This window comes from Chlorocebus sabaeus, chromosome 11 (genome assembly GCF_047675955.1).
Source record: "Chlorocebus sabaeus isolate Y175 chromosome 11, mChlSab1.0.hap1, whole genome shotgun sequence".
Taxonomy (NCBI): domain Eukaryota; kingdom Metazoa; phylum Chordata; class Mammalia; order Primates; family Cercopithecidae; genus Chlorocebus; species Chlorocebus sabaeus.
This window is the reverse complement of record NC_132914.1, coordinates 108,023,831-108,042,792: the sequence shown is the minus strand read 5'-3', so window position 1 is coordinate 108,042,792 and position 18,962 is coordinate 108,023,831. Positions and strand designations below refer to the sequence as shown.

Below are 18,962 nucleotides of genomic sequence, written 5' to 3'. Positions count from 1 at the left end.
GAATTGTTTGTAACACAAAAGATAAATGTTTGAGGGGATGGATGTCCCATTTTCCATGATTTGATTGTTGTGCACTGCATGCCTGTATCACAACATCTCATGTACCCCACAAAATACACACCTACTACGTACCCACAAAATTTTTTTAATTTTTTAAAAGAGTGTCTCACCCTGCCTAATTTGCACAATATGGTTTATCACATGGTTCACACTAACATGTCGCTTTGCTAATTTTGTTCTGTACCCTTTTACTGTAATAAATCATAGCCATATGTGTGACTATATACTGAGTCCTGGGAGTCCTCTAGCAAATCACTGAATGTGGCCAGAAGGATAGAATGGGTTTGGGGAACCTCCCAAACATAGAGTGTATTAAGAATCTGATGTTTGGCTGGGCACGGTGGCTCACGCCTGTAATCCCAGCACTTTAGGAGTCCAAGGCGGGTGGATCATGAGATCAAGAGATCATGGACCATCCTGACCAACATGGTGAAACCCCATCTCTACTAAAAATATAAAAATTAGCTGGGCGTGGTGGTACGTGCCTGTAATCCCAGCTATTCGGGAGGCTGAGGCAGGAAAATCATTTGAACCAGGGAGTAAGAGGTTGCAGTGAGCTGAGATCGTGCCACTATATTCCAGCCTGGGCAACAGAGTGAGACTCCACCTCAAAAAAAAAAAAAAAAAAAGAATCTGAGGTTTAATTCAAGGAGCAGTGGAAGCCATTCATTCCAAATTGTCAGGATCTGTGCAGGTATGTCCCTCCCTGTCCACTCTGAGCTTAGGGTCAATGCCTAGAAATGTATGTGATTGTTAATAGATTTGCTACATGCCAGGCACTACTCTGAGCACTTTATTTCTTCCTTTCTAATCTGTGTGCCTTTTATTTCTTTTTCGTGCTTTATTGCATTGGCTAGGGCCTCCAGTACAGCACTGAATAGGCATGGTGACAGCACACAGACATCCCTTCCTTGTTCCTGATCTTAGGAGAAAAACATTCCACTTCCTACTCCCACCATGAAGGATGAGGTTTGCTGTAGTTTTGGGTGTTTTCTTTCTTTCTTTTTTTTTTTTTTGTTTGCTTGAGACAGTCTTGCTCTGTTGCCCAGGCTGGAGTGCAGTGGCACAATTTTGACTGACTACAACCTCCACCTCTTGGGTTCGAGCAATCCTCCTGCCTCAGTCACCGGAGTATCTGGGACTACAGCATGCACCACCGCACCCAGCTAATTTTTGTAGTTTTAGTAGAGACAGGGTTTCACCATGTTAGCCAGGATGGACTCGATCTCCTGACCTCGTGATCCTCCCACCTCGGCCTCCCAAAGTGCTGGGATTACAGGCTTGAGCCACTGCGCCAGCTGAGAGTTTTCTTTTTTAAGATCATGAATGGATGTTGAATTTTATCAAATGCTTCGTCTGCATTTATTGAGGTGATAATATCATTTTTCTCAAATAACTATACATTTATTGAAGACTCCCAACAGTCTTATGAGGTAGATACTGGGTTCACACCCATTTTTTTTTTTAAACTGAAGGCATTAAGAGAGACCCATTTTTGTAGATCAAAAATCTGAAGCACAGTGAGATTCAGAAACCTGCCCTGGCCAGGTACAGCGGCTTATACTTGTAATCCCAGCACTTTGGGAGGCCAAGGAGGGTGGATCACTTGAGCAAAGGAGTTTGAGACCAACCTGGGCAATGTGACAAGATCCTGTCTTTACAAAAAGTACAAAAAATTACCGCGCATGGCAGCACATGCCTGTAGTCCCAGCTACTTGGGAGGCTGAGGTGGGAGGACTGCCTGAGCCCAAGAGGTTGAGACTGCAGTGAGCCTTGATTGCACCACTGCACTCCAGCCTGGGCAACAGAGCAAGACTCTGTCTTAAAAGAAACAAAGCCAAAAACAAACCTGTTCAAGGCTCCAGAGCTAGTAATCATAGACCCAGGATTCGAACCCAGGCAGGCTGGCTTTAGTGTCCACACACTTCACCACCAAGCTCACTACTCCGTAAGAGCAAGTCCTCATGCCCAGTCACAGAAAGTTCTGGAAATGTTTCCTAAGACTCCAACGGGCCCCAGCCTGACTCACCAAAATACTGCGGAAGGTTGATGTCGGTGACTTTCCCCGTCTCCCCTAACTGCACCAGGATCTTGGTGGCATCACAGTTAATCTTCTTGAACAGTTTCTCCACTGAGTTCTTGAGTAGATCCAAGGTCTTGCTGACCTCCCTGTACTTGCTCTCATACATATCTGCCTCCTCCGTGGTCTTCCTCAGTTTATCCTGGTGGCAGACCCCAATTCCCACCTGCTCAGGAAGACTTTCGGTGGGCAGGGTGTTTGGGACCCTCCGGGGTCAGGGTCTCCAAACTGCAGGTTTTCAAACCTCTGAGGGCACATGAGATCAATTAAATGGGTTTCCATCGAATTTTGAAGAAACAAAATAAAATAGGATAGCAAAGAAAGGAAGAGAAAATACTAGTGTACATTGAGGGTCATAAGGGTAAATATTGTTCAACGTAAGTTTTGCTTCACTTACGTGTGTGTGTGTGTGTGTCTACATGTCTACGGGATTACGAATTTTTTTTTTTTTTTTTTTTTTGAGACAGAGTCTCACTCTTTTACCCAGGCCAGAGTGTAGAGGCATTATCTCAGCTCACTGCAACCTCTGCCTCCCAGGTTCAAGCAATTCTTATGCTTCAGCCTCCCAAGTAGCTAGGATTACAAGCAGGTGCCACCACGCTAACTTTTTTACTTTTTTTTTTTTTTTTTTTTTTTAGTAGAGACACAGGCTCGTCTCAAATTGCTGACCTCAAGTGATCTACCCATGTTGGCCTCCCAAAGTGCTGATATTACAGGCATGAGCCACCATGCCCAGCCTACAATATTTTTTAAAAGCTGTTGACTCTCTCTTTTTTTTTTTTTTTTTTTTTTTTTGAGACGAGGTGTTGCTCTGTCACCTAGGCTCCAGGCTGGAGTACAGTGCCCCAATCTCAGCTCACTGCAGCCTCAGCTTCCTGGGCTCAAGCAATCCTCCCACCTTAGCCTCCAGAGTAGCTGGGACTACAGGCATACGCCGCCATGCCCAGCTAATTTTTGTATTTTTTTAGAGATAGGGTTTTGCCATGTTGCCCAGGCTGGTCTCAAAGTCTCGAACTCCTGGATTCCAGCAATCCTCCCACTTTGGCCTCCCAATGTGCTGGGATTACAGGCATGAGCCTCCTTGCCCAGCCAGTTCACTCATTTTTTAAAAAATGGTGGTCCACCTGAGGCCAGAAGTTCAAGACCATCCTGGCCAACATAGCAGAACTCTGTCTCTACTAAAAATACAAAACTTAGCTGGGCATGGTGGCATGTGCCTGTAATTCCAGCTACTGCAGAGAAGGCAGAAGAATCGCTTGAATCCAGGAGACGGAAGTTGCAAGTAAGCCGAGATCATGCCACTGCACTCCAGTCTGGGTGACAGAGCGAGACTCTATCTCAAAAAAAAAGGTAGTCCACAGGAAGAAATACATTGTAGCCAACACATACAAACATACATATGTATGTTGTATATGTAGATTTATCCATATTATCTAATCAAATGAATATAAAAGTTTCACAAATCAATTTTTTTAAAAAATACAGTTGGGGTCTTGCTCTGTCACCCAGGCTGGAGTGCAGTGGTGTGATCACAGCTCACTGCAGCCTTGAACTCCTGGACTCAGGCGATCCTCCTGCCTCAGCCTCTTGAGCAGATGGGACTACAAGCATGCAATACCACACCCAGTTAAGTTTTGGGGTTTTTTTTTTTTTTAATTTTGTAGAGATGGGATTTTGATGGGATCCAGACTGGTCTTGAATCTCCTGAGCTCAAGCAATCCTCCCACCTCAGTCTCCCAAAGTGCTGGGATTACAGGTGTGAGCCACCATGCCAGTTCAAATCAATATTCTTTTTATTTTTTAATAAAATTAGAGACAAGATCTCACCATGTTGCCCAAGCTGGTCTCAAACTCCTGGGCTCAAATGATCCTCCTGCCTCAGCCTCCCAAAGTTCTAGGATTAACAGATGTGAACCACCGCACCCAGCCTCAAATCAATATTTTTATTATGTGTTCTAATATTTTCTCTTCTGTTCTATCTCACTATTTTAAAATGTTGGTTACCATCCAATAAACCGATTTTACCATTCACAGTTTAAAACACATTGCTCTAGCCCAGTGGTTCTTTAACTGTGGTCCCAGGACAAGCAGCATCAGCTTCACCTGGGAACTTATTAGACATGCATATTCTTGGGCCCCACCTCAGTCTTAATCAAAGGCCCTGGGGGTGGACCAGGCTACCTGGGTTTTAGCAAGCCTCCCGGTGATCCTGGTGCACAGTCAAGTCTGAGAGCCTCTGCCAGTCCGTTGGATCTCAACCTTGGCTTCACACTGGTATCACCTGGGAACTTTAAAACTGCTTGCTGCCCAACCCCACCCTCAGCGATTCAGTCTTAATTGGCCTGAGGTGCAGCCTGGGCATCTGGGAGTTCTCATTAAAGCCTCCCAGGTGATTGTGACGCGCAGTTGAACTGAGGATCACTGTTCTAGGGTATTTCCTTCACTGATTCCTGCCTTTCCCTCAGAGATCTCAGCTTGCAAAGGTGAACTGGACCCTGGATGAACCGGCTCCATTCCCGCAGGTGAACTCTGCACGCACCATCCCGGATAATGATCCCACAGGGTCGGCCCTATTCACACCCCCATTTTGCAGGTGAGAAAACTGAGGCTCCAAGGCACACAGTCAGGAGAAGGAAGCCAGGAATTGAACTCGGCAGCACATCAGATGGCTTCCTCCATCCAGCTACTAGAATGTTTAGTTCCCAGGGCTGCAAATTTCCCATATGACAAGAAGAGTGGCCCTCTCTAAAGGTGCATTAGGCCAGGCATGGTGGCTCATGCCTGTAATCCCAGCACACTGGGAGGCCGAGGTGGGAAAGTCACCTGGCCTGGGAGGTCGAGGCTGCGGTGAGCTGTGATCGCACCACTGCACTCCAGCCTGGGTGACAGACCAAGACCCTGTCTCAAAAAATAAATTATAATAAAAGTGCATTTAAAAAATCACGTTTTTAAAAAAATCACAGGATTCATTTTTTAAAAGTCAATGTTAAGCTTGATGTGCTGGTGATAATATGTGTCTAGCTCCTAAAATATTCCAGGTACCTTACACACATCATCTGAACTCAGCCTCATAATCAGCCTAGTTTTCAGATGAGGAATGTTGAGGTCAGAGAAGAAAAGTGAACTCATGTTTAGCTCCCCTGAACCAAGCTCATCCAAAGGCTTGACCTTGAGCTCAACTCTACTTGGGCAATGATTTAGTAACAAAGTAAGGGTGACTTACCAGTTTTTCTGGCTCACATAACAATAATAATAATAGCTACAATGTACAACTGTCTGCATTGCAGTGTGTCAAATGTACACATGTGTGATGTTATTCAACCTTCACAGCCCTAAGAAGTAGGTATGATTATTATCCCCATTTTACAGATGAGGAAACTGAGGTTCAGAGAGATTGAGTCACTACCCCAAAGTCACACAGCTAGGAAGTGACTTTTCTGCAAGTCACAGCCAGGTTCCCAGAGCTTGGTTGCTTAATTACTATGCAAAACCCTCCCATGATGGATGTGGTCCCACCATTTCTCCCAAAGGGGAAGGAGAAGATGAAATAAAGGGTTTCAAGAATAGAGCAGGTGGAAGTGATCTTTAGCAGGGGGTAGGAAACATCTGTGAGTCCGTTGCTATCAAGACTAATTCCGGCCAGGCACAGTGGCTCACGCCTATAATCCCAGCACTTTGGGAGGCCAAAGCAGGCGGATCACCTAAGGTCAGGAGCTGGAGACTAGCCTTGCCAACATGGTAAAAACCCGTCTCTACTAAAAATACAAAAAATTAACCGGGTATGGTAGCATGTACCTGTAATCCCAGCTACTCGGGAGGCTGAGGCAGGAGAATCGCATGAACCTGGGAGGTGGAGGTTGCAGTGAGCCGAGATCATGCTACTGCACTCCAGTCTGGGCGACAGAGTGAGACCTCATCTCAAAATAGGTAGGTAGGTTGGTAGGTAGGCAGATAGATGAGATAGATAGATAGATAGATAGATAGATAGATAGATAGATAGATAGATAGATAAAACACTAAATTAAAAATTAAAGTTATCTCGGCATGGTGGTGTGCACCTATAATCCCAGCTACTCAGGGGCTGAGGCAGGAGAATCGCTTGAACCCGGGAGGTGGACATTGCAGTGAGCCGAGATCACACCACTGCACTCCAGCCTGGGTGACAGAGCAAGACTCCGTCTCAAAAAATAAATAAATAAAATAAAATAAAATAAAAATATAGAAGACCAATTATCCTGCTTAGAGTATCTGCATTTGAAAAGAAGCCCCTCAAAGTCATGCTAAAGCCAAAGCAACAAAAAGCTAGCGGAGGGGCTTCAGGCAGAGGCCGGTGAGATGTTTGGGTTGCCTGATCAACCTCTTCCAAACCCCAAGATGTGAGGGGCACCAGTCTCAACCCCAACAAAAGTCTGGATTCTGGGTGGCTCCGAGTGAAGGACGTGGGCCCCCAGGCATCTGCCCAGCTTGGGGCGGGTCTCTGTGGATCTGGACCGTGCCTGGAACCCTGTTATTCCCCATACCCAGATACCCGGGAGATGCCGCTCTGAGCACCTCAATGGGCAGCATGTGCTTTGCTGCCATCCAGTGGCCCAGAGGCGAATAACACCCTGGTGGCCATCCCTGTCTCCCAGGTGTCAGACAGAATAAAAGCAGAAAACAGCCTCAAAGAAGGGAAGAGAAGTGACTCCGGAGGGCAGTTCTCAGGTCTTTGTCAGACATATGCTATCCACTCTCTCCTTATACCTCAGTAACAAAACTCTGATTGTATTTGTGGCGATGTGACCAACTAAAAGTTACATTTCCAAACCTCTCTTGCAATAGGGGTAGCCAACGAAGTGTAAATACAGAAGTCATTGACTGAGACTTCTGGGAAAGCACTTTTAAGCTGGCTGACTCTGCTAGTGAGGGCTTTTTTTTTTTTTTTTTGCAGCTCCCACTTTCTTCCTATCTGGAATGTATATGCGATGGCTGGATCTGTGGAAGCTACAATGCAACCATGGGGTGCCCTTGGTATGTAAGTCACACACTAAGGATGGCAAAACAGAAAGACAGATGGAGCCCAGGTCACTGATGACATCATAAAGGTGTCAAACCAGCCCTGAAGTGTCTATTTCCAGACTTTTTTTTTTTTTTTTGAAACAGGATCTCACTCTGTCACCCAGACTGGAGTACAGTGACATGATCTCGGCTCACTGCAACCTCCACCTCCCAGGCCTAAGCGATTCTGCTGCCTCAGACTCCCGAGTAGCTGGGATTACAGGTGTGTGCCACTACCGCCCGGCTAATTTTTGTATTATTAGTAGAGACGGGGTTTCACCAGGGTGGCAGACTTACTTCTTAAAGTAAATAAACTTGTGCCTGCTTAAGCCACTATTATTTGGAGTCCCTATTATTAGCAGCTGAATAAAACTCAAAACTTATACAATATCCCAGCTCCTTGATGTTGGTCAAGTGACTTAACTTCTGTGAACCTTAGCCTCTGCATCTGTAAAACGGTGAGATCAACAGCACCTGCCATCAGGATTCAATGGAAGTGCAGGCCAAGCTCTGAGCCCGGCGCCTCGTACATGGTAATTACTGCAGAAATGTGTGTATTTGCTATTACTGATTGAGAACAGGGCACAGGCAGGACAAGGGGAAGAAAGAAGGAAAGAGGCAGAGATCCATGTGGAAGGAGCCCATCGGGGATGAAATTGCAGGCCCAAGAGCCGGGGCTGGACTCCCTGAAATGGGGGAGCCTTTAGGATGGATGAAGGGACAGAATTCTACAATGACATTGTAGCAGAGGCTGCCCAGGACAAAACATCAGGACACGTCTGGATATGATCCAGGCCAGCCTCGAGTCACAGGGCAGACCTCTTATTGCTCCTGAGAATCAGCTGACCGATGCCCAACGGACAGACAGAAGCTCCCGTCGGACACAGAGACAGACAACAAAAGCTCCCGCATCCCTCCCTCCCAATCCTGGTCTCACCTCCAGCTGTCTCAGAGCAGAGCGGCTGTCATCGTGGGACGATTGCTGCTGGGATCGCAAGAGAATGATCTCGTCCTGCTCGGGAGAGAACAAGACCATGAGGAAAAGCGGGCTCGTCCCTCCCCACTGCTCCCAAAAATAAGCGTGCTCCTCAAAGAGTCGATGAGGATTTCAATGATCCGTTTCAAAGAGCCCTGAACTCCTGGGCCCCTCTTATGCCCATGGGGTTATTTTTTTTTTCTTCTGACGTTTCTTAAGTAAAAGGAGGGTGAGAGCATGAAAGGGGGTAAGAGGGGTGAGTCAGCCTTTCTTTTTTTTGAGATGAAGTCTTGATGCGATGCCCAGGCTGGAGTGCACTGGTGCAATCTTGGCTCACTGCAACCTCCTCCATCTCCCAGGTTCAAGCGATTCTCCTGCCCCAGCCTCCTAAGTAGCTGGGACTACAGGCAAGCACCACCATGCCCAGCTTTTTGTATTTTTACTAGAGACGGGGCTTCACTATATTGGCCAGGCTGGTCTTGAATTCCTGCCCTCAGGCGATCCGCCCACCTCGGCCTCTTCTGGAATATTCCAGAACAACACAGTCAATAGAATGTTCTGTTCTGATGGTAATGTCCTATCCGCCCTAATACTGTAGTCATTAGCCACATGGTGCTGAGCATGTGAAATATGACTGGCGCCACTAGGAACTAATTTTTCTTTTTTTTTCTTTTTTCTTTTTATAGAGATGGGGTCTCACTATGTTGCCTGGGCTGGTCTCAAATTCCTACACTCAAGAAATCCTCCTGCCTCAGCCTCCCAAAGTGCTGGGATTATAGGCATGAGCCACCGTTCCCAACCTCTGATGAACTAATTTTTAGATATCATTTAATTTCAGTTAATGTAACTGAAAAAGCCACACGTGGCTGGTGGCTATGGTGTTGAACAGCGTGGCTGTGGAGCAGGAGTTCTCAAACCTGAGCATACTCTCAGACTCTCCAGAGTCACCTGGAGGCTTGTGAAAATGCGGAATGCCAGGCCCCAAGCCCAGGGCTTCTGATTCTGTCCGTCTGGGTGGGGCCTAAGAATGTGCATTTCTAACAAGTTCTCCGGTGATGCTGCCACTGCTGTCCCAGGGACCAGCTTTGAGAACCACTGGGCTTACACCATGTGCCCTGATAGAAAAAGGCACACACCTTTCGACTGAGCAATCTCATGCCTAGGAGTCTGTCCCATGGAAACAACAGAACAGGTCGGCAAAGGTGGACCCTCAGGGCTGTCTGTTGTATTCTTGTTTAGTGGCCCCCAGTTGGGGACAATCCACATGTCTACTGATAGGGGGTCAGTTAATGATGGCACATTCATAACACAGGGGAGAGGGTCTTAAGTTAAAACATGGCTCAATGCAGATTCCTGGCCCATCCACAGAGAAGCTAGGTCTGTAGGTATGTGGAGGGGGGTGGTTCTAGGGAATGTGCTTTTCTTTTTCTTTTCTTTTCTTTCTTTTTTTTTTAGAACGGGTCTCTCTCTGCCTCCCAGGCTGGAGTACTGTGGCGTAATCACGGCTCACTGAAGCCTAGACTGCGATCCTCCCATCCCATCTCAGCCTCTCAAGCACTTGGGACCACAGGCACATGCCTAATTTTTAAAAAAATTTTCTGTAGACATGGAGTCTCACACTGTGTTACCCAGGTTGGTCTTGAACTCCTGTGCTCAAGCAATTTTCCTGCCTCAGCCTCTCAGCGTGCTGGGATTACAGGTGTGAGCCACTGTGCCTGGCCAGGAGTGCATTTTTCTGGTTTTTAGTTTGTTTATTTGTTTGTTTTGAGACAAGCTCTCGTTCTTTTGCCCAGGCTGGAGTGCAGTGGTGTGATCTCAGCTTACTGCAACCTCTGCCTCTCCGGTTCAAGTGATCCTCCCATCTCAGCCTCCTGAGTAGCTGGGACTGCAGGCACGAGCCACCACACCCAGCCTGGAATGTGCATTTTTAAGAAGCATCTTGTGATTCCATACTACAAAGCATCTAGGGTCTCCAGAAGCCATTTAAAAAAACACAGTGGACTGGGCATGGTGGCTCACGCCTGTTATCCCAGTGCTTTGGGAGGCCAAGGCAGGCAGATCTCTTGAGCCCAGGAGTTCGAGACCTGCCTGGGAAATATGGTGATAGCCCATCTCTACAAAAAAATACAAAAATTAGCCAGGTGTAGTGGTGCATGCCTGTAGTCCCCAGATACTCGGAAGGCTGAGGTAGGAGAATCCCTTGAACCCAGGAGGCCGAGGCTGCAATGAGCTGAGATCCCACCACTGCACTCCAGCCAGGCAGCAGAGCAAGACCCTGTCTCAGAAAAAAAAAAAAAAAAAAAAAAAAAAAAAAGGAGAAAAAAAATAGAAGATGTTGGGAGGTATCTATGGTAAATCGTTGGGAAACAAAAGGTTTACAAAACAGCATGAACTGTCTAGTATGACCTAGTACTAAAAATAGGCTTGTAAATGGGCGTGTGTGTGTGTGTCTGTGTGTGCACACGTGTAAGCACAGATTGCCTTCATAAAGCGGTGTCAACAAAATGTTAATTATCTCCAGGTAATGGTATCTTGGTGACTTTCAATTTTTTTTTATGTTTTTCTGAATTGCCTACACTTTCCCACAGGTGTATAATAATATATTTACACAATTTGGAAAATTCTGCAAAGAACAAATACAAACCCAAATCAGGAAGAATCCCATCTCCTAACATAGCATTGCTTCATGTTTTTGGTAAGAGCTCTTTCTTGCTTTTTTTCCCATCTGTAAAGATTAGAAGGCTCATCTCCTTTAATTTTTAAATTTTTTATTAATTTTTTTTGAGACAGGGTCTTGCTCTGTTGCCCAGGCTGGAGTGCAGTGGTACAATCTTGGCTCACTACAGTCTTGACCTCCCAGGCTCAAGCAATCCTCCCACTTCAGCCTCCTGAGTAGCTGGAACTACAGGCACATACCATCACACTCAGCTAATTTCTTTTTGTGTTTTGTATTTTTTGTAGAGATGGGGTTTCGCCATGTTGCCCAGGCTGGTCTCAAACTCCTGTGCTCAAGTGATCTGCCCATCTCAGCCTCCTAAAGTCCTGGAAATTTTTAATTTTTAAAAAAGCAGGAAAAAACTCTACCAAAAAGATGAAACAATGCTATGTCCATGTGATAGAATTATTCCTGATTTGGGGGTGGTATTTATACTTTTTAGTATTTTCCAAATTGTGAAAAAAAATTCTAATCAGAAAAAAATATATTATTTTGGAAAAAAAATAGAAAGGAAATGAGTCTTCCCATCTTTACAGGGCAGGGGTGGGGTGGGGGATCTCTACCAAAAAGATGAACCAATGCCATATCCAGGAGATGGGATTCACATTGAGACTTTTTAGTAGTTTGCAAATTGCATCAATAACCTGAGTCGATGGCACCACTCCCCTGCTTGGAGATCTCCCATGGCCCCTGCTTCTCAGAGAAATGGCCAAAACCGCTTCCGGAAATGTGCCCAGCAGCCCTCACCTCCCAGATTCACCCCTTCTCCCTCCCATTTCTCTCTCTGCGTGCCAGACACCCTGGCCTGCTTGCAAGCTGCGTCAAAGCCTTTGCGTGCGCTGTTTCCTCCGCCTGAAGCATTCTTCCCCAGAGATCTGGACAGCTCAATCCCTCACCTGTAAGTTCACCCAGATCTTAACTTCCCAACTGCCCGGGGCCCACAACCGGCTCCAAAACCCGTCTTCCGCTGCGCTACTTCATCTTGTTAACCTCACTGCATCTCCCTTTCTAACTTACTCTATAATTTGTGTAAGTATTGGGCTTGTTGCTTATTGTCTGTTTCTCCCTGCCAAAAACAGCAGTTCTGTGAGGGCTGAACTTTTTGTCATCCTGTTCATTGTCACATTATCAGGGTCTAGAGCAGTGCCTGGAACACAGTACGTGCTCAATAAATACTTGCTGGATGAACGAATAATCAAAAGGACATTTGCTTCAATCAGATACACAACTTTATACAGTAATAACTATATAAAGTTTTACATTTTAAAAGCACAACCATTGACACCAGCCTAGGCAACACACTGAAACCTCATCTCTACAAAAAATACAAAAATTAGCTGGGTGTGGTGGTGTACACCTGTAGTCCCAGCCACTCTGGAGGCTTAGATGGGAGGATCACCTGAGCTGGGGAGATTGAGGCTGGAGTGAGCCAAGATCAAGCCACACTGTACTCCAGCCTGGGTGACAGTGTGAGATCCTGCAAAAAAAGAAGAAAGAAAAAGAAAGAAAAAGAGGAAGAAAAAGGAAGGAAAGAAGGAAGGCAGGAAGGCAGGCAGGCAGGAAGGGAGGGCCAAAAAAAAAAAAGTGGGAAGTTAGAAGGAAATATTTCAGAATGTCACCAGTGATTGTCTCAGGCAATGGGATAGTGGGTGGTTTAAAATTCCTTCCATCTTTAGTTGCTTTCCAGATTTTCTACAGGGAGCATATCTTTGTCCTATAACATTTTTTGCAAAATTAAGTCTTACCATTGGAAATCAGTGCTCTCTGGGCTTACTCAACAGGCATTTGCAGCTCTATTTGAGCCCAAAAAGGCACAGTTCTGTAACCTTAACAAACAGCTTGGAAGCTATTGTTCTGATCCGAACATCACTCTACAGATGGGGAAACTGAGGCCCAGAGAGGGCAGCGCTTACCCATCTTAGACACGTTTGTCATGACCCTAAGGAAGAGGGTCCCCTTATGAGGAGTGGGGAAAATCAAGGCCAAGTCAGCTCAGGAATATTTTCTATCAGGTCAGGATATCCAGCCGGGGTCCTCACACCACTCTGCCAGGGCTTGTCCTCAATGTCCCACTGGGACCCCTGAAGGGTCTTGCCCACTTCAGGCGGGCCCGCAAAGACCTTCCCTGCGATACCGCAAATGGCCGCCAGAGGGCAGTGGTGACGCGCCTGAACCTCAGCAACTCAAAGGCCCGCTAACCTCTGCGGGCCCCGGAGCGCTTCGGCCCGGCTGGTCTCTGTGAGCTAGGAGGGAGCCAATGGCTCCGTTTGTAGGAACCCGGATTCCCGCGGGAATGTGGGCGGGAGGAGTCAGATCCGATTTTCCAAGAGAAACCAGAAATTCAGAGTTTCATGTGGAATATCCTGGTTTTTAAATCACTGCCACTAAGAATTTAACAACTTGGGGAGGTGGAGGAAACCAAACGAAACTAAAACAGAAGGCTGGAGCCGGGCGTGGAGGCTCACGCCTATAATCCCAGCACTTTGGGAGGCCGAGGCGGGCGGATCACGAGGTCAAGAGATTGAGACCATCTTGGCCAACATGGTGAAACCCCGTCTCTACTAAAAATACAAAAATTAGCTGGGCGTGGGGGCGCTCGCCTGCAGTCCCAGCTACTCCGGAGGCTGGTTTATGAGACTCCACCCCCAGCCCTCTAGGGAGGGGTGCAGTCAGATGTTAGAATCCTAATTGTGTGTGTTTTTGTTTGTTTGTTTGAGACGGAGTCTTGCTGTCTCCCAGGCTGGAGGGCAGCGGCTCACTGCAAGGTCCGCCTTCCGGGTTCACCCCATACTCCTGCCTCAGCCTCCTGAGTAGCTGGGAGTACAGGCGCCGGCCAGCACACCCGGCTAATTTTTTGTATTTTCAGTAGAGACGGGGTTTCACGTGTTAGCCAGGATGGTCTTGATTACCTGACCTCGTGATCCACCCACCTCAGCCTCCCAAAGTTCTGGGATTACGGGTGTGAGCCACCGCACCCAGCCTCCTAATTGTTTTTAATTAAAAAAAAAAAAAAAAAAAAAAAAAAAAAAATTTTAACCTGATCCCTTAGTTTGAGCAAAGATGCCACAAGAAGGCAAAAAGGTAGGGTCCCAGGCCCCTCGCATGGCCCATCCCACCCCCACTCCTCCATCCAGGTCTGCTCCATTTCCTATGTTTTATATACCAGTGTTTCCTCAAAACATGGAATTAAACAAAAGCGTTCTGTATGGCCGGGCGTGGTGGCTCACCCCTGTAATCCCAACACTTTGGGAGGCTGAGGCACACGGATAACCTGAGTTCAGGCATTTGAGACCATCCTGGCCAACATGGTGAAACCTTTTCTCTACTAAAAATACAAAAATTAGCCAGGCATGATGGCTCATGCCTGTAGTCCCAGCTACTTAGGAGCCTGAGCAGGAGAATCACTTGAACCCGGGAGGTGGAGGTTGCAGTGAGCCGAGATCGTGCCACTATACTCCAGCCTGGGTGACAGAGCAAGACTCTGTCTCAAAAAAAAAAAAAAAAAAAAGAAAGAAAGAAAAAGGAAAAAAAAAATCTTTTGTAGCTTTTTAAATAAAAGTTTGAAACTTTTTTTTATAAAAAGAGTTTGGACTTGGAGGACTCCTCTAGTCCAAGTGTGTGTGCCATTCTACAGATAGAGAGACTGAGTCCCAGAGCGCCTGCACTTGTCCTCGTGCGTGAGATGCTGTGCAGCTGCAGCAGGAAAGGACAGAGCAGCCTCAAGGTGAACGGGAGGTCTAGGTCATTTCTGGGGAAGAACCATTTCCTGTGCCTGTCCTGGACCCTCGTCCAGGAAGACCTCCTTCCAGGAGAGGGACAGAGAGTGGCATGAGGGTCCTTCAAGTCTGTCTTCCCCACCCCCAGACGCACCTCCCACCCTGCACCTCCCCATGCCCTGCCTGGGACCTGCGGGGCTTGTACCTATGGGCTCCCTTGTGCTTGGCTGCTGGGCAGCCCAGCCAGTGGCACGCACAAGTGGGAGATAAAGGGTGGGAGGAGAGGGAGGTTGGGGTATTTGCCACGCCCTGGGTCCATCCCTAGTTTGGCTGCACCAGTCCAGGAAGGGCATAGCGGGCAGCCGTCTCCTCATTCCTCCCTCCCCTGACCCATTTTGGAGCTCTGGCTGTTCCCACGTGCTGCCTTCTTAATTTCCTCAGACATTTGGAAACAGCCCCTTTTTAAAAACTCTCCTCAATTTACCCATTTTATTTTTGGATTTTGGTGGTTTTTTGGGGTGGATTTTTTTGTTTTTGTTTTTGTTTTTTGAGATGGAGTCCTGCTCTATCGCCCCAGCTGGAGTGCAGTGGCGCCATCTCGGCTCGCTGCCACCTCTGCCTCCCAGGTTCAAAGGATTCTCCTGCCTCAGCCTCCCGAGTAGTGGGATTGCAGGTGCCCGCCACCAAGCCCAGCTCATTTTTTGTATTTGTAGTAAAGACAGGATTTCACTATGTTGCCTAGGCTGGTCTTGAACTCCTGACCTCAGGTGATCCACCTGCCTCAGCCTCCCAAAGTGCTAGGATTATAGGTGTGAGCCACCGTGCCTGGCCAATTTACCCATGTTGGCTGTGCTGTTTCCTGTGACAACCCTAGCTGATAAAGTCACCTTCACTCCATTTTTTGCAGCCACATGGACTGTTATCTATAATAGTTTTCTGTAAACCAAGCCATTCTGTTTATTATGTTTATTATTCTTTGTTTACTGTTATTACTTACTACCCTAAGTAAATATCCATTAAATCACAAGTTTGCTCTGGAAGCTCTATTATTCCTTTAAAAATTAATTCATCACTAGTAAATGAAAATATTTTCACCTATATTCTAGTTGCAATCTATTTGCACATGGCCAGCGTGCATACCCCACATGTGGGAAACAGTGATATATTGCAAAGGAAAGCAGCTCCCCTCATCACGTAAGCAGAGGACAGGGCCCTCAGAAGAAGGAGTAATGAATTCCCAGAGGAGGCAACATTTGTGCAGGGTCAGGACTAATGCGCAGGATTTCATCAGAAGAGAAAAGGAGGGGAGAGAGATGGAACAGCACGGGGAAGACACTGGCGGAGGGAAATGCATGGGACAGCTGGGGCTGGCAGCAGCAGAGGGTGTCTTGGAGGTCATAACAGGACCTGTGTCTGCAAAGGCAGGTAGGAGCCAAATTTTGAAGGGGCTGGAATGTCACACTAAGGGGTTTAGACTCTATTCCATGCAGATAGTTCCAAAGGATGTTTATTTATATACTGGCATGTAAATAGCCCAGGAAGCCAGTGACATTTGGGAAATTATGGGTTCAACAAAGGTAGGCAGGTTTCTTTACTGCAGGACTTGTCAGGGCCTTTACTATGCTCATGTGCATCAAGTCTCGCCAAGATAAGAATGCGTTATCTCTCCTTGAAACTGTTAATTCACAAGGGTCAGGTAAGGGGCCAAATAAGAAATACTTTCAGCTTTGCAGGTCCCTCTTGCGTATTTCTCTCTCTCTCTTTTTTTTCTCTTCTTACAATCCTTTAAAAATGTAAAAATCATTCTTGGCTCATGGGCTGCACAGAAACAGCCATGGACTGACTGTAGCTTCCTGAATGCTGGTTAATAAAACACGCCATGGATTATAAAGTCACTATTGGGTTGGGGGACATGAAAACATTAAATGTAGGTATCCATTGTTACAGGCCAGGCACGGTGGCTCACATCTATAATCCCAGCACTTTGGGAGGCTGAGGCAGGCAGATCACTTGAGGCCAGGAGTTTGAGACCAGCCTGGCCAACATGATGAAACCCCGTCTCTACTAAAAATACAAAAACAAAAACAAAAAAAGAGGGCATTGTGGTGGGCGCCTGTAGTCCAGCTACTCCCGAGGCTCAGGCGGGAGAATCTCTTGAATCCGGGAGGTGGAGGTTGCAGTGAACCAAGATCATGCCACTGCACTCCAGCCTGGATGACAGAGCAAGACTCCATCTCAAAAACAAAAATACAAATAAAAAGTAAGGGGACAGTGGGAGCAATGGTTCACATTTGTAATCTCAGTACTTTGGGAGTCCAAGGTGGGAGGCTCGCTTGATGTCAGGATTTCGAGACCAGCCTGGGCAACATGGCAAAAATCCCAACTCTACGAAAAATGCAAAAATTAGCCAGGCATGGTGGTGCACACCTGTAGTCCAGAATACTCAAGAGGCTGAGATGCAAGGATCATTTGAGCCCGGGAGGTCGAAGCTGCAGTGAGCCAACATCGCACCACTGCACTCCAGCCTGGGTAACAGAGTAAGACCCTGTCTCAAAAATAAAATGTAGGGGGAATAGAGGGGTGTTGACCAAACTGCTTTCTATAGTGCCTCTCACAGAGCCTTCCTGGGAGACTGCTCTGGAAAGGCTGCTGTGGACACAGGGGCCCCAGGGCCTAGGAAAGCAGAGGCACCCTGACCTGGATTCGTTGGGTCCTCTTGTGCATCATCTCCATGTCGTTGTTGAGCTCCGTGACATACGTGAACCGAGCAAAATTCTTCTCCTCCTTGGCCAGAAAATCTTCAATGAGCTGGTTTAGGTTCCCACTCTCAGCCAGCTTCAGCAGCCGGAGGTGGGCCACCTCGTAGCTCTCAAAACTCTCTCCCTTGCTCTTCTTGACATGCTTCTTTGCCTTGAGAGCTAGGAAAGGAAAAATCAGCCACTGTGACACTCAAAAGGAAGCGCCTCAGATCCATGCCAGGCAGACAGTAACGTGATCTATATTATCATTATGGCCAGGCATGGTGACTCACGCCTGTAATCCCAACACTTTGGGAGGCCAAGGCAGGCGGATTACCTGAGGTCAGGAGTTCGAGACTAGCCTGGCCAACATGGTGAAACCCCGTCTCTACTAAAAATATAAAAATTAGCCAGGTGTGGTGGCACATGCCTGCAATCCCAGCTACATGGGAGGTTAAGCCGGGAGAATTGCTTGAACGCGGGAGGCAGAGGTTGCAGTGAGCCGAGTTTGCGTCACTGCACTCCAGCCTGGGTGACGGAGCAAGACTCCATCTCAAATAAATAAATAAATAAAAATAAATATATATATACACACATAGATATACGTATATGTGTGTATGTGTATATATATTTATATATACGTAGTAGTAGTAGTAATAGCAGTAGTAGTAGTAATAGCAGTAGTAGTAGTAATAGTAGTATTAGTAGTAGTAATAGCAGTAGTAGTAGTAGTAGTAGTAATAGTAGTAGTAGTAGGAGGAGGAGGAGGAGGAGGAGGAGGAGTACTAGTAGTAGTATGCCTTAGGGATGAGGTTAGATGTTTCCAGGAGATAGAGCAGAAGCTTCACCCATCATTCATTTCACAAATATCTCATGAAGCATTTACTATGAACCACACACACTGTGCTAGGCACTGCTGATACAAAATCCCTGCCCTGGCCGGGCATGGTAGCTCACACCTGTAATCCCAGCACTTTGGGAGGCCAAGGTGGGAAGATAACTTGAGCCCAGGAGTTTAAAACCAGCATGGACAACATAGCAAGACCCCACCTTGACAAAAAAATTTTTTAAATTAGGCTGGGTGCAGTGGTTCATGCCTGTAATCCCAGCACTTTAGGAGGCCAAAACAGGCGGATCACAAGGTCAAGAGATCGAGACCATCCTGGCCAACATGGTGAAACCCCGTCTCTACTAAAAATACAAAAATTAGCTGGGTGTGGTGGCGTGTGCCTGTAGTCCCAGCTACTCAGGAGACTGAGGCAGGAGAATCACTTGAACCCAGGAGGTGGAGGTTGCAGTGAGCCGAGATTGTGCCACTGCACTGCAGCTTGGCAGCAGAGCAAGACTCCGTCTAAAAAAAGAAAAAACATTTAAAAAATTAGCCAAGTGTCGTGGTGAGTGCCTGTGGTCCTAGCTACTCGGGAGGCCAAGGTGGGAGGATGGCTTGGACCTAAGAGGTCAAGGCTAAAGTGAGCTATGACTGTCACAGCACTGCACTCCAGCCTGGGAGAAAGAACAAGACCCTGTTTCTTTAACAAAAAAAAAAAAAAAAAAAAAAGGATCTTTTAGGCACACCTGACCATGTGACCTTTCACAGGTAGTCACTCCCCACTGTTTTGGTGAGGCTCAGGTGATCCTC

At 46.9% G+C, this 18,962-nt stretch overlaps 1 protein-coding gene across 3 annotated transcripts in view; it reads right to left on the bottom strand.

The window, feature by feature from the left end:
- CCDC63 (coiled-coil domain containing 63) overlaps positions 1 to 18,962 on the bottom strand; it is a 59,697-nt gene that overhangs the window by 6,974 nt on the left and 33,761 nt on the right. For all 3 annotated transcript variants that reach the window (XM_008004717.3, XM_037996529.2, XM_037996530.2), the window contains 3 exons: positions 17,283 to 17,503; positions 8,115 to 8,189; positions 2,090 to 2,282 (listed from right to left, as the gene is read on the bottom strand). In XM_008004717.3, coding sequence (XP_008002908.2) covers positions 2,090 to 2,282; positions 8,115 to 8,189; positions 17,283 to 17,503 — 489 coding nt within the window. The remainder of the gene's footprint in view (positions 1 to 2,089; positions 2,283 to 8,114; positions 8,190 to 17,282; positions 17,504 to 18,962) is intronic.